General features: G+C 39.3%; 1 protein-coding gene across 1 annotated transcript in view; it reads right to left on the bottom strand.

Annotated features, from left to right (window-relative positions):
• Tmc1 (transmembrane channel like 1) overlaps positions 1 to 9,051 on the bottom strand; it is a gene marked incomplete at its 5' end in the record, with an annotated part of 103,955 nt that extends 94,904 nt beyond the window's left edge. Inside the window, 3 exons of the mRNA XM_041662150.1 lie at positions 1,901 to 2,060; positions 5,939 to 5,986; positions 9,033 to 9,051. Of these exons, the coding sequence (XP_041518084.1) occupies positions 1,901 to 2,060; positions 5,939 to 5,986; positions 9,033 to 9,051 (227 nt within the window). The remainder of the gene's footprint in view (positions 1 to 1,900; positions 2,061 to 5,938; positions 5,987 to 9,032) is intronic.
• Between the last annotated feature and the right edge of the window lie 5,953 nt (positions 9,052 to 15,004).

Here is a 15,004-nt window from a genome sequence, read left to right as displayed (position 1 = left end):
AATATAATTTGAAAATTCTGAGGAGATTAAAGTTATCTATGGGGAAGGTTTGGGAGATGAGGAGTAACTCTAGAATCCTCCGAACCAAAACGGAAATGAGACCAGCTGAGATGAGATACTCTTATAGAAGAAGACGCAATTGGTGAGCATGGACCTGTTTCCCAGAGGCTGGGCATTTTGAATGAGAGCCCTAAGAAGGCAGGCAAGCAGAAAAATTCCAGCCCGATATATCTTCTTAGATTCTTTTTCCCAGGTATAAATGAGGAGGAAAAGCAAATTCTGTGGAATCTGTGGAACACATGTCCACATTGGTGATGTTTTCATGATGAAATCCCTCCTAAAAAGAACAAGCTTTGCTAACAGGACATATTCCTGTATATAGCACTAACCAGCATAACATTACATGGGATTTTTATTGAATTACTTTTTTAAGTTTTTAAAAAATTTCTTGTTAAAAAGAAAATACAAATAAAAAATATCAGAGCTAAAACCTAAAGCAAATGACACCATGGTATTTAAGGAGGAGGAACAAGAAATAACAGTGGAAGGGAAATTCAAAACTTAAACTAAAACATTTCTTTAAAAAAAGTACAGTCTATTAAGGCAGAGCTTTACTCCCTACCTGACAATTTTCCATATGGTTTCATTAAATAATGATTATTTTCGGAGTTAGTGCAATAGACTTATTGAACACTGAAAGGTACCATCTTGGGAGGATTAAGTGAGGACATTCCTCAGTGAGAAGAAGAGTACTGGGTCCGTATTGCCTGATGGTAGTCCACAAAGCCCATAACCTGCAGGTATATAACAGGCTAGCTCTTTGCTGGAATCTTTTTCACAGAGCCTCGGTTTCACAGACTAGATGTGTGCAGGCATGCTTTCCCTCAATTCTTGCCACCCGCAAATTTCCAGTAATCCAAAAACTTATCTTCTTGGATCTTTTAAAAATAGCATTTAAATACATTACTCTCTACAGTTTCAGAAATAAAAGTCTGAAGCTAAAAGATGCTGAATATTTTTAACATAAGTATGAACTGACTGTGGTGACTCACACCTTTAATCTTAGCACTTCAGAGGCCAGCGTGGTTTACACAGTGAGTTCCAGGGCAACCAACAGTGAGATCCTGTCTTCAAAACAACAAGAAACAAATTAAATTCGTGTGTGTGCGTGTGTGTGTCCCTAACCTTCTATAACAAAAGCCAGCATACTTTCTTTCTACAAAATTAACAGCAGCTAATATTTTAGGCTTTGAATACTACATACGACTCTGTCTTATACTCATTTTCTTTTCTTTTTTTTTCTTTTTCTTTTCTTTTTTTTTTTTTTTTTGGTTTTTCGAGACAGGGTTTCTTTGTGGTTTTGGAGCCTGTCCTGGAACTAGCTCTTGTAGACCAGGCTGGTCTCGAACTCACAGAGATCCGCCTGCCTCTGCCTCCCAAGTGCTGGGATTAAAGGCGTGCGCCACCACCGTCCATTTTCTTTATTAATAATGCTATAAAACTGTAAAAGTTTGTGCGGATAGCTCCTGTACTGCATTTAGTAGAATTTTACCAAATACTTCTCCGTAAGCTAAAGAGACCAGAGCTCATTCTTCTGGATCTTTCTATATAATTTTCAAATATTTAAAACAACCATAACATTGTAACAACCTGTAATAATTTAAGTCTTTCACGGGGGAATTTCTCATAGTGCATTCTCACTGTGTATTCATTTTCAAAAGTATATTTTGGTATTTAAATATATTCAAGTGGAGGAAAATGGCAGAATCACTTTAAGCCTATCTTACTAGAAGTAATTTTAATGACTGATGTAAAATCCAGTGAGTCCCCACATAGAGCAATCCTCTTTCACGTGTTTTTATATAATAATACCACCAGCTATACAGGAGGAATAACTTACGCTCCTCTCCTCAGCCTCCTCCGCCTTTCCTTTTCTCTTGCCTTCCTTGTTTCTTCATCCTCTGGCTCGGGTTCTGGATCATCCTCGTTGATGACATCCCTAGTCCGTTTCCTCTTGGGTCTCAAGCTCTCTCTCCTAGGTAGTTTGTCTTCTTCTTCACCTGACCACAACAGTTGACTCATCAATAAGAAGCATTAGAAAGTGCCTGCTTTCTCTCACTAACAAGTTTATTCTTACTTTTTAATAAATGTGCCACATATCAGTGAGTGCAACTACTAGTTCCTCACAATGTAATATGAAATAGTATTTTACACACACGTACACATACATACACACACACACCTAACTTAATTTGCTCTGTGGTTCATCTAGTCAAATATGCAAATATGGGTCTCTCCGTTACAATTAATCCTTATAGCTTCAGCCCTAATTTATTAAGATAAATCGATATCTTGAAGTTTAGCACTATATTATAATTTCTAAAACCATTCAACGTAGCCTCGAGTTTGAAGGCTACCATGTAACATGTAATGTAAAATTATAAAGCATTGTGCTTTTATTACTAGTTTTCCTAGGACAGAAACCAGAACTCACAAGGAAATGTCTACAAACCGAAACAGTTTTAAAGAAATTGATTAAATCCTGAGAGTTTTCCTAGTTCAAATTATCTACCACTGTTTTGGCATAAACTACTGGATTCAATGGATTGTCCTGCTTTTGTTTCCCAAGCTCCTGGGACTACAGGTACCATACCAAACTCTTCTTCATTGTTGATTCCAAGTAATTCTTTTAGTTTTCTGAAGTTGTATTTTTCCATCCTTTAAAAAATATATAATACATATATTTATTTGACTGACTAGTGAACCCACAGTCTAAGTAAAAGTTAATGCTGTCTGATGGTTCTAGTGGGTGTTTTTCAATATTAGTATAAGTCCTTATGGAACACTTCAGAATTGAAAAGGAGGAATATTAACTCATTCCATGAGACCCACTCTACTGTCATACCTGAGACTAGAGAAGATTATTTCTGATGAATATAGATGAAATTTTCACAATGAAACATTAGTGAGCTCAATGTAACAACATAGTGAAAAGACTACATACTGTAACCAAGTAAAATTAAATGAGATATAAAGGCAGTTCAATGCAAAATTCAAATAATGTGACATTGCTACCTTGACAGAATGAATGACAAAGAACACATCAATAGTTGTAGTAAAGTACTTAACAAAAGATACTGAGTTCAATTCCCAGCAACCACATGGTGGCTCACAACCATCTAGAATGAGATCTGGTGCCCTCTTCTGGCATCCAAGCATAAATACAGGCAGACCACTGTACACATAATAAATAAATATTCATTTAAAAATAAATAAATAAAACCAAAATGTTATTGACATAGAGAACATCCATGTAGCCCAACAGAAGGGAACAGAGAGTCCCAAAGGAAACATGAGCATGTACAGTGAAGTGATATTCAGAAATATGCCAAAGAATAGAAAATGAGGTCATGAACAAACGACACTAGAAAAACCAGATAGCTCTGTGAAAAATAAATCTAAACCCCTAGTCAACAAACCCCTATAACAAATATCAATTCAAAATATATTAGCCTTGAATATAGGCTATAAAACTGTAGAATTCCAAAGAATATATGCTGGAAAGGCTTCATAATAACTGATTTTAGTAATGATTTCTTGTACATGACATCAAAAGTACAAGCAATAAAACCAAAAGTAGTTAGTATACAGTTAGGAGCTGAGAGAGGAAGTTGCCCTCAAGGGCAAAGTCCTCCATTAATACTACTGCAATATCTCCTTTTCCTATGGTTTCGGCTAAAACCATTTTGGAGAAAAGTACTTAGTATACCAAGAAATATTTCTGTCAGTCATCTTTAGGATGCTTGCTAAACATAGATGGAAATATTTTTGTCTACATTGTAATATTTTATACATGTGCCCATGACCTTGAGCTAATCAGGCCCAAGAATATGTGGACTATTTTTTCTCCTTGACTTATACCCTTAAACAGAGCTTGCTCCAGAATGTATCACATAAACTGAGCATGCTCCAGATGCACCACCTCTGAAGAACTGTCTTACTTCAAAAGGCTTAAGCTCAGTGTTTGCGGGCCTCAGGCCTCCTTCATGCAAAGAAGATTTTGTAATAACTCCAAAAGTTATTCCAGTGCAGAAAGAACACCTGCCTCCTTTCCTCTCACTTTGGGCCATGCTTATCTGCTTTGTACTCACCAAAAAATGAACCATTGTGCTTAGCCATGGGGCCCCATCACAAGGCAAAGCTTTTATGCAACAATGGAAATAGTTCACTAAAAAAATATTGTGCAGAATAAAATACATATTTGAAAACCATGTATCTGAAAAGGGACTAATGTCCAAAATACATAAGGAACTCTTAAGATAAAATAATAGTAACTGTCTATGCTTTAAAATAATTAAAGGACTTTAATAAAGATCTCTCTAAAGAAGACATTCAACATGGCCAACAGACATAAGGTATGTATTATACTTTTAATCATAAGAGAAATGGGAACCAAAATTGAAGTAAGATATCATCAGTTCATTTTTACTAGGATAACTCATCAAAAATACAATAAATGATGGCAAGGATATGAAGAAATTAGAGCCCACGTGCAATGCTGGTAGGAAGGTAACTGTACAACCACCATAAAAAGCACGGAATTCTTCAATAGGAAATGAAAGTATCTGGTGCTTCAGCAATGCCAGTCACAGGCATTAACCCAAATAACTCAACTGAGATGTAGAAGTCTGATTACCTCATAGTCACAACAGCCAAGATAAAGGAACAGCGGAAACATTCATCATTAGAGACAAGAAATGTACTATTCAAGCTGTAAAATGCAGGGAACACTGCTGTTTCATACAATGCATGTGAACACTAAAGATGCTACATCCAGTGGCATAAGCCACACAGAAAGACAAAAAGCACATGATCACACTTACATGAGATGCCTAAACTTTTCAGGCTCAGAAGTTAACAATAGAATTGTGGTTGCCAGGGGCTAGAAGAGCCAGAAAGGGCCGAATTTTACAAATAGACAAAATTGCAAATGCCAAAAAAAAAAAAAGTCAATTCAAGTCAATTCTTTTAAGCAATGAAACCAAGACATAGAGAAGCTTTAGGCTGTTTTCATTTTGGGGATGGAGCTCGTAGGGTACCACTGGTGGTCTGCTTGCACTGTATGGATATTAAATTGTCGGTCCAGTGTCCCTAAAAATGAACTGTTCCTTAGATACTGCTCTTTCATTCTTAGTTTGAAAAATTCAAAACGTTTGCTCACATAATGATATTTCTAACATTCCTGCCCATGAGTGGCCTGGTTGCCTGGGAAAAACCTGATTCGTGCTCTTGAGCTGAGCCTATTCAAAGTGAGAAGAATGTAGCAGTTCATACAAACCATCTAAGAACTGGGTACACAAGACAGGCATGTTCTTTTGTTTTAATTGAATCATCTGGTCAGCCCAAACATCCTAGTATATAATTCAACCTGTGTGTGTGTGTGTGTGTGTGTGTGTGTGTGTGTGTGTACAGAGTGGCCTGAAATTTATTACACAGTCTAGTTTAGCCTTTAACACACAGAGATTAAGCTGCCTCTGCTTTCAAAGTGCTACCTCTCGTGTATCACCAAGGCAAGCATGAAATAAATATTACAGTTCAGGAAAAGCCAATCTGTTTTGTCATCAGTCAAGGTTTTCCCAGTAAAAAGAGAACAGAAATAAAAAGAAAAATGTTAAACATTACTATTTTCTTCACAGAGAACCATTTGTAAGGTGTGTGTGTGTGTGTGTGTGTGTGTGTGTGTGTGATGTGTGCATTCATTTGTGCACGTGTGTGTGTATATGGAGGTTGTGAGGATTCTCTTCACTGGTCAATGAGATTGGCAGAAAGCATGCCCACACATTCCTGTAGTTTTATGCAGTGGCTCAGGAGACAAGATGGCAGGTGCATGCCCTACCATGGGCCAGAAACTCTTCCCTAGGAGCCCACCCTTCCTTACTTGAGCTTTCTTCCGTGTCGTCTTCTTTCTCCTCCACTTTGATCTGCACTGTTGAAGAAAGACATGAACAGCAATTACTTCAATGCCTGTGGAACAGTCAGCCACTGCCTCTACTGTCACTGTTTTTATCATAAGGGTTTTGTGTGGGTGGAGAAAAAAAAATGAGAGCTGGAGAGATGGTGCAGGCAGCAAGAGCACTTTCTGTTCTTACAGAAGGTCCAAGATTCGAATCCCAGCACCCACAAGGCAGCTTACAACTATCTGTAATTTCAGTTCCAGGGGACCTGGTATCCTCTTCTGGTCTCCAAAGACACCAGACACACAAGTGGTACATAAACATACAGGTAAAACCTTCACACACACAAAGAAATGAATATTTTTAAAACTTTTTTTTCTGTTTTTTTTTTAAACTCGTTCTTTTCTGATTATATAGTAAATACAAAAATCTAACTATTACAAAATATATGGCTTTTCAAAACATTATAAAATCCAATTGTTATTAAATACGTGATGTAGGAAGCTGATACTTGGTGACCCAATTTCACTCCTGCCGAGATCCCCAGATTACTGCTGTTTCCCATTTGGTGTTTCCTCAGATCCTCTTTGGGCACAAACTGACACACAATCACAAAACTAAAAACACACTCAGAATCACAGCACTCCAGAGAGTGAGCCAGAAAGTCTGAGTTCAAGGTCACTCAGGGCTATATCGGAGGCCCTGACTCAAACTCCCACACAAGTCCACGTTTCATCACCTGCACAGCTAAGACACTTATGTCTGTGCATCAGCCTCCTATTCCTAATCACGATTTAACCAAATTTACTACTGTAAAATGGAGAATAATTCATTCTAACCTAGTTTTCCAAGTATCCCACCCCCCAAAAAAATAAATAAATCCTGTATAAACATGTAAAAAGTTGGGACTTCCCTATTTCGGTTACAGCCGTGCATCAGTGCAGCCTAAATGTCCCAGCATGTGGTCCTCCATGTCAACATGGGAACCTATGTCTTTAACACTCAAGCCTTCTATCTATCTCATACCCAAACTCTCAAACATTTTGATGTCAGCCATGGTTCATTTTGATAAGAGAATATAATGTTCTTTTTTTATTGTTTTTATTGAGCTATTTGTTTTTCTCCCTTCCTCTTCCCTCCACTTCTGCCCTCTCCCATGATTCCCACACTCCCAGTTTACTCAGGAGATCTTCTCTTTCCTACTTCCCCTGTAGATTAGATCCAGGCAGATCTCTCTTAGGGTCATCTCTGTTGTCTAAATTCCCTGGGATTGTGAATTGTAGGCTGATGATTTTTCTTTGCTTTATGTCTAAAGGCCACTTTTGAGCGAGGACATATTATATTTGTCTTTGAAAGACAAATAACATTCTTATAAAAAGTTTTAACAGTACAATAATATGGGAAATGTGTAGGAATTGGTGGAATCTTCCTAGTGTTCTCCCGAATGCTGAAGTTGAATTCATCGCTGCAGGCATCACTACTTGCTAGAAGGAGAGCTCGGTAAGTTCTTATGGAAACTACGAGCTAGGGGCCAGAGGGTGGCTCAGTCACACTCTTGCTGGAGAAGTATAAGGACTGAAGTTTGGACCCCAAAACACATGAAAAAGTCAGGCATGAGTCGCAGCCTCCTGATATCTCAATACTGAGGCTGAGGTCTTAGGTCCTGGGCAGACTGGTCATCTGGCTAGCTGGAGTAACCAGAGTCCCAGAGTTGAGGCATCGGGAGAAACTCTGCCTCCATAAATAAATGTGTGGCGCAACTGAGAAAGACACCCAACGTCGACTCCAGGTCTATACAGGCTTGTACACATGTATGCATTCAAACATGGGAACATGCATACACACACATGCATACAGAGGCATACCACCTATAAACACGCAAGCAAAATTTAACAACAGAAAAAAAACAGAGTCTAAAAACTTGTCATAATTTAAGGTGGAGTGGCATAAATCTAAAAATGCCATCATGGCAAATAATGTTAGTATGAGTGGGACAAACAGTTTCTGGCTGTGTTGCTGATTTTCTCTGTCAAAGGTAAGACCTTTAATCACAGCATTCAAGAGGCAGATACAGGCCTATCTCTGTGAGTCTGAAGGCAGCCTGTTCTATATAGCAAACTCCAGGGCAGCTAAGGCTACCTAGTGAGACTCTATCTTTAAAACAAAAGGTTCTCTTTTTCCTGACAGATATATCAAAAAGGCAACACATGCCAAAAATGTAAATTTCATTCACAAAGCAGACTATTGTGAAAGCACTTTTTGCTTTTAAATATTATCGCCATAAAAAGTTTAAGATATGCAAAAATGTTATCTATCAACATCAGCCCTGGACTGCAGAACTCAATGTCCTTTTGTTCAGGGTGGACACGTGCCTTCTGTTGCTAGCAGAATTTTTATGTCACTACAAAGACTTTGTAGTAATGAAGGCAAATCTGAGAAGATTACAGTCTGACTGACAGAGGTCATGTTCCTTATTTGCAATTAACGCCACCTCCAAGCTTCTTTCGTCAAAGAATTTCCTAGGAAGACATTTGGATTGTGTAAGATTGCTCCCAGAGCAGGGACTAATCAGAATACAGAATATGGAAACAGCTGAAGACAATAGCAAATGTCAAACCACTGCCTTAGTTTAGAATTACTATTGCTATGATGAAACACCATGACCAAAAGCAACTTGGAGAGGAAAAGGTTTATTTGGCTTGTACTTCCATTAGCCCAGTAGTTTTCAAGCTGTTGGTTGAGACTCCCCAAAGACTACAGAAAAACACAGATGTTTATATTACAATTCATAACAATAGCAAAATTACAGTTATGAAGCAGCAATGAAAATAAACTCATATTTGGGGCACCACAACACAAGATGCTGTATTAAAGGGTCACTGCATTAGAAAGTTGAGAACCACTGATATAACAGCTCATCATCAAAAGCAGTGAGCTCAGAAACTCACACGGGGCAGGAAATTGCAGGCAAGAGCTGGCACAGAGGCCCTGGAATTGTGCTGCCTACTGACTTGCTCAGCATGGCTTGTTCAGCCTGCTTTCTTATAGAATTGTGTTTCTCAACCTGTGTGTTGCAACCCCTTTGGGGGGACACATATTACATATCCTGCATATCAGATATTTACATTACAATTCATAACAGTAGCAATAATTACAGTTATGAAGTAGCAACAAAATAATTTTGTGCTATGAGTCACTATAACATGAGAATCTGTATTAAAGGGTCACAGCATTAGGAAGGGTGAGAACCACTGTTTAAAACCTAGGATGACACCACCCACAATGGGCTGGTCCCTCACCCATCAATCACTAATTAAGGAATGTCCTACAGCCTGATCTTATGGAGGCATTTTCTCAATTGAGCTTCTCTCCTGTCACATAACAATCTGTGTCAAGCTGACATAAAATTATCCAGCACAGCAACTTATCCAAAGCAACTATTTTGGAAGCAACTAAAAAGAATAATACATTATGGTGCTTTATAATGATCAGTTTGTTGGAATAGGATTTGATGGCTAAAATAAGACAAGATAGGAAAACTATGAAGTGAAGAAAAGTGTAATCCCATATTTAGGAAAGACCACAAACTAAACAAAAACAACATCAGAAACAATTGGGTTTTCCCTAACTCCAGGTGGGTTGGGGGTAGAGAGAGCGAAACTGGAGTCAAGGAACATCTTTCCTGGTACAGAAAGAACTATTTTAACTGGCCATCAAATGTGGTGTCAAGTAAGAAACTAAGAAAGAGTTGTGATTCCTAAGGGATGTCATGAATTTTGCAGATACAGCCATTCTCTTCTGAGTGGGCCAGTCTGTGTGTGATCACCTCCCGTTCTCATGAGGTACGGTCTTTGCTCTAGCCTTCCTTTTTCTGACAGGACCATTTTTTATAGCCACTGATGTAATCACTGATTTTTCTTCTTAACCCAAACCCTCAACTAAGACATCATCAACATCAAAAACTACAACATGATTTAAGACTCTATCAAAATTCTTAGCCCAAGTTTTCTTTTAATGGAGCTGTGCAGGGTCTTTAGAGTATCCATCAGTACGGTTCTGTATTCAATCCCACTGAAAACAATACTGAGGAACCAAGCTAAGACACCTAAGGCCAAATCCTGTGTAAAAGATTGCTCTTCCTGTCTCATACAGTCTTCAGGAAAGACCTGCTATCCTTTACTTAGCAGTTCCCTATAGCTTTTTCCAATCCTACGACTCTTTCATTCATTGGCTCCTTCAAAAGCCCTATCGATCTTCTTTTAAAATAGCCCTTCTCTCTGGTAGTAACGTGAAGACAGTGAGAGGGGGGGAAGACAGCAAGCTCTGTCAAATGTTGGAGGTGGCGAGGGAAACTACATCAGAGGGTGCCTATTTAAGAGAAGAATATGCAGTAGGAACAGATGAACTCCTAGGCAACCCAGATCCTCATTTCATGCAAATAAAGTCAGTAATTAAAACAACCATAAAAGGAAACAACAGCAAAATGTCATATTTCAGAAGCATTGGAGTTGTTCAGAAAAGCGGATGTTGTCTGGGGCTTTCTTATTTAATCTGCGTTTCTGAAAGTCGTTCTTTGTATTTCAGGGTGACAGTAACCAAGTGGGCAGAAGAATTCAATATTGTTTATTCCTCTGACCAAGGCCAGCTCTTAAAGTGATGTCATACTAGGTTGTTTTTTGGAAGCTGAAAATTCTAATTTTTTTTCAACTAGTGGTTATATATCTGCAAAGATACACAGAAATATTCTGGGGTAGGAATGTAAAAAGTCTTATAGAAAATACCCTTGATTTAAGGAGTTTTCTATTTGATCCAAGCGGGGGGGGGGGGGGGGGGAATGCCTTTGCAACAATTTCCTTTGAGATTGGGTTTATACATGTGATGTCTTTAAGACATTCAGGCATGGCATTAAATAGGCGGTTGAGTATTTCAGCCTGAAGTTCTGAAGAAAAGTGTAGACTGGAAATATGAACTTGAAATTAGCATGGAGATCTTTAAAGCCTTAAGCCCAGGTAGAACACTAAGAAATTAAAAAGCAAACAGTAATGAGATGCAAGGAAAATAGAGCTGAGGTGGGAGAAATGGGCAGTTAGGGACAGGGGCCTCCATTCCTGCTTCTGGCTATGAACTGAAAACATTAATGGACCTGTCCTGGCTGAAGGCCAGGAATGTCAATGCTTGAGCACTCTCATGCCTGACCTGTCTCCCAAATGATGTTAGGACAAAGTCAGAGAAGGGCATGTCACAGTTAGCAGTAAAGGCCCATTGAAAAACATCTGCTTCTCCTCTGATCAAGAAAACAAATTTTCAGGCCTGGGTCAAGACCTAAAATTCAAAGTGGACAGATCAATGGCTTAGCAAAAGGGAAAACCCTCAGGAAAGTGGGACCACTCTTATAAAGACAGACTCAGCTTAGGGTGTGCAGAAGAGATAGGAGAAATGAGCAGGCCTTTAACAAGGCAGGGTACTTCAGTACTTTTCTGATCAGAATTCTGTCCCCTAATGCAGTCTCCTACCAGCCACCGTGAGGTTCTGTTGGATCCAAAGATACTTCTGAGCAAGGTAAAGGTAAAAATTTTCCTTGTTTTTTTTTTTGTTTTGTTTTTTTGTTTGTCTATTTGGCTGGATGGATTTTTGTTGTTGCTTGTTTTCCTTTCTCTTACTTTAGGAGGCTATCCAGAACATGTTTCTAGGACCTTTTCTTCTCTGTCATGGGGCTGCTTGTCCTCCATGAGCCTTTTCCTTCCCTTCATCGTCTGCTTCTGGTCAGCTGCTGAAAAGTAAGCTTGCCTGCCCTGGCATTTTTCTTTGAAATTGTGACATTGTCTTTGAGCTTCCGTTTGTGTCCATTCTAAATTCCTTTATTTGTGAGACTAAGAACCTCAAGAAAAGATCCTGGTGTGTCTAGTAGCAGGGGTAACTCATGGGGCTCCCCAGGATTTCTGGCAAAAATAAGATGCTGTGGAAGACAAGTGACATATATCAAAGAAATATGTCACGACTGCCAGTTAAACACACTTTGAACTGGAAATTGACCAGTGGGTTGGGCAACATGGAAGTCAATCAATCAACCAATATGGTGGCCATAGAATCAGGGATATGGTGTGGACCATAGCCTGAGGGCTTTTTTTCTGAATAGAAATTTTATTCTTCATTATTTTAATTGATTTTTATTGAGCTATACATTTTTCTCTGCTCCCCTCCCTGCCTCTCCCCTTTCCTTGAGCCCTCCCCCAAGGCCCCCACGCTCCCAATTTACTCGGGAGATCTTCTCTTTTTCTACTTTCCATATAGATTAGATCCATGTATGTCTGTCTTTCTTAGGGTCCTCTTTGTTGTCTCGGTTCTCTAGAATTGTGAATTGTAGGCTGCTTTCTTTGCTTTATGTCTAAAAGCCACTTATGAAATAGCACATATGATCTTTGTCTTTCTGGGTCCTGGGTTACCTCACTCAATATGATATCTTCTAGATCCATCCATTTGCCTGCAAATTTCAAGTTGTCATTATTTTTTTCTGCTGTGTAGTACTCCATTGTGAAAATGTACCACATTTTTTATATTCATTCTTTGGTCAAGGGGCATTTAGGTTGTTTTCAGATTCTGGCTATGACAAACAATGCTGCTATGAACATAGTTGAGCACATGTCCTTGTGGTATGATTGAGCATTCTTTGGGTATATACCCAAAAGTGGTATTGTTGGGTCTTGAGGAAGGTTGTTTCCTAATTTTCTGAGAAATTGCCATACTGATATCCAAAGGGGCTGTACCAATTTGCACTCCCACCAGCAATGCAGGAGTGTTCCCTTTACCCCACATCCTCTCCATTATAAGTTGTCATCAGTGATTTGATCTTGACCATTCTTACAGGTTTAAGATGGAATCTCAGAGGTGTTTTGATTTGTATTTCTCTGATACAAAGCCTGAGTTTTATGGCAATAAAAGATAATTGGCTGTGGCTGGAGGAGATGGCTCAGTGGATAAAGGCCATCTTTGGTGTGTACCTGGATCCTGTAAAAAGGCCGATGTGGTAGCACACATCTAGAATCCCAGCACTCCTAAAGGGAGGTGATGGGTAGAAATATGAATCACTGAAACTCTCAAGGGCCAGCTAGCCTGGACTATGAAGTACAGCAACAGCGATAGACACCTGTCTCAGCAAGGTGAAAGGGGGAAAACTACTCAGAAATTTGTCCTCTGACGTACAAACATGTATGTACATGTGCACATACGTTAGTGTACACACAAATAAAAACTAAATAGCAATGGGCCTTGCAGTATAGAAAGCAGCTAGTTTTTCTACTTAGAATATTCCTCTACGCCAATGGGAAAGCACTTGTCAGGGTGCCATGGTGACCAAAGGAGGGACTCAGATTCCCCTGAGCTGGAGTTACAGGCATTTTTGAGCCATCCAATGCAGATTCATTAATCTAATGAATCTTTATCAATAAAAAATCAGGAGTCAAATATTGGGATAAGAACCTGAAAGATCAGAGAAGCAGGGAGCAGTCACCAATCACCTCCTATGTCTTCCATTCCCCATCCAAAAGGGCTGTGAACCTGTCTGCCCCACCTTACTACTTCCTATCTTTTCTCTTTCTACAGTCCTCCAAACCTCTATGGTGAATTTTGGTCAGCCAGAATCTAGTACCACCCTCTTACTTCAAGCAGAACATAATCAAAGCATCATACAAGATTGGGGTCCTGCTGGAGCAGGAGCAGGAAGTGTTCACTGCTGTGTCTCCTCCCCAGTCTCCTATGCATGTTTCTTCTGAAGAGCGTGGGTCTGTGTTGCTTAGATTCGGAGATATGAAAGACAGATCATAGGGCCAATGACATTTACATGAGCTAATATTATAATTGAAAAGTTTCTGCACTCTGATAAACCTCTCTACCAATGTAATAATCCAAATCAAACCAAATCAAACTGAATTAGAAAAAGCCCAGGTTTAATGGATGCCAGCGCTCCCAGGTGGCTGGGGAAGGAAGGCCAGAAAACCATATGTTTGTTCTCTGGGTTGCTGTTTAAATACCCTGTGGGAGTGGTCTTGAGCATCTCTGGGGAAGAGGGGTCATAGTTTAACAGGCTTTCTCAGAGGTGAAGTCTGGACTGAGGCAACTCCCAGCGGAAAGAGCTTGGGATGCAACTTCCACCCAAACATTCCAGACTCTTTGGATACAGGGACTGGGGTGAAGCCTTAATCCAAACATTCTAGACTCTTTGGGTATATGGATGCCAGGGACGGGGTGAAGTCTTAATCTGAACATTCTAGACTCTTTGGGTATATGGATGCCAGAGACTGGGGTGAAGCCTTAATCCAAACATTCCAGATTCTTTGGGTATATGACTTCCCACCCAAACAAAACAATAATTTATCTCTAAAGTCATGTACTTAATCATGTATTTTGTAAATTATCTGTGTTAACAAACAAAACACCTACTTTGCTTCAGTGAGTAATTGAAAGTCGGGGACAAGATGGTGTATTGCAGAGTGAATGAAATAAGAAAGACTTATGACCCCTTAACAAAATCCTGAGATCCCTTCATTTAAGGGAAAATGTAGTTTGGGAGCTGCTGGCTGCATTCCTGCTGCCCAACTCCCGTCCCCCTGGCTAGCTTATGCCCCAAAATAATGACACACAAACTGTATTAATATAAACATTGCTTGGCCCATTTCTATTAATGTGTGTAGCACCAAGAGGTGTGCTTACCAGGAAGATTCTAGCCTACGACCATCCTGGGTCAGAGCTTCATCGCGTCTGCCCCAGAGAGGAGAAGCATGGCAATTGCCTCACTTCCTCTTCCTCCCAGCATTCTTTCTGTTTACTCCACCTATCTAAATTCTGCCCTATCAGATGGGCCAAGGCAGTTTCTTTATTGACCAATGAAATCCCCATCATTTCCCCTTTTTCTGTTTAAACAAAAAGGAAGGCTTTAACTTTAACATAGCAAAATTACACATAACAAAACAGTAATCAAGTAAGAAATACAGTTACAATATTTATATCTATTTTATCTTTTATCATAACAAAGGAAAACTGTAACTATCTATCTA

This window comes from Microtus oregoni, unplaced genomic scaffold (genome assembly GCF_018167655.1).
Source record: "Microtus oregoni isolate MIOR12 unplaced genomic scaffold, Mior012 000012F_ref0000307, whole genome shotgun sequence".
Lineage (NCBI taxonomy): Eukaryota > Metazoa > Chordata > Mammalia > Rodentia > Cricetidae > Microtus > Microtus oregoni.
Note: the sequence above shows the minus strand (reverse complement) of the source record. Positions and strands in the feature narration are given on the sequence as shown.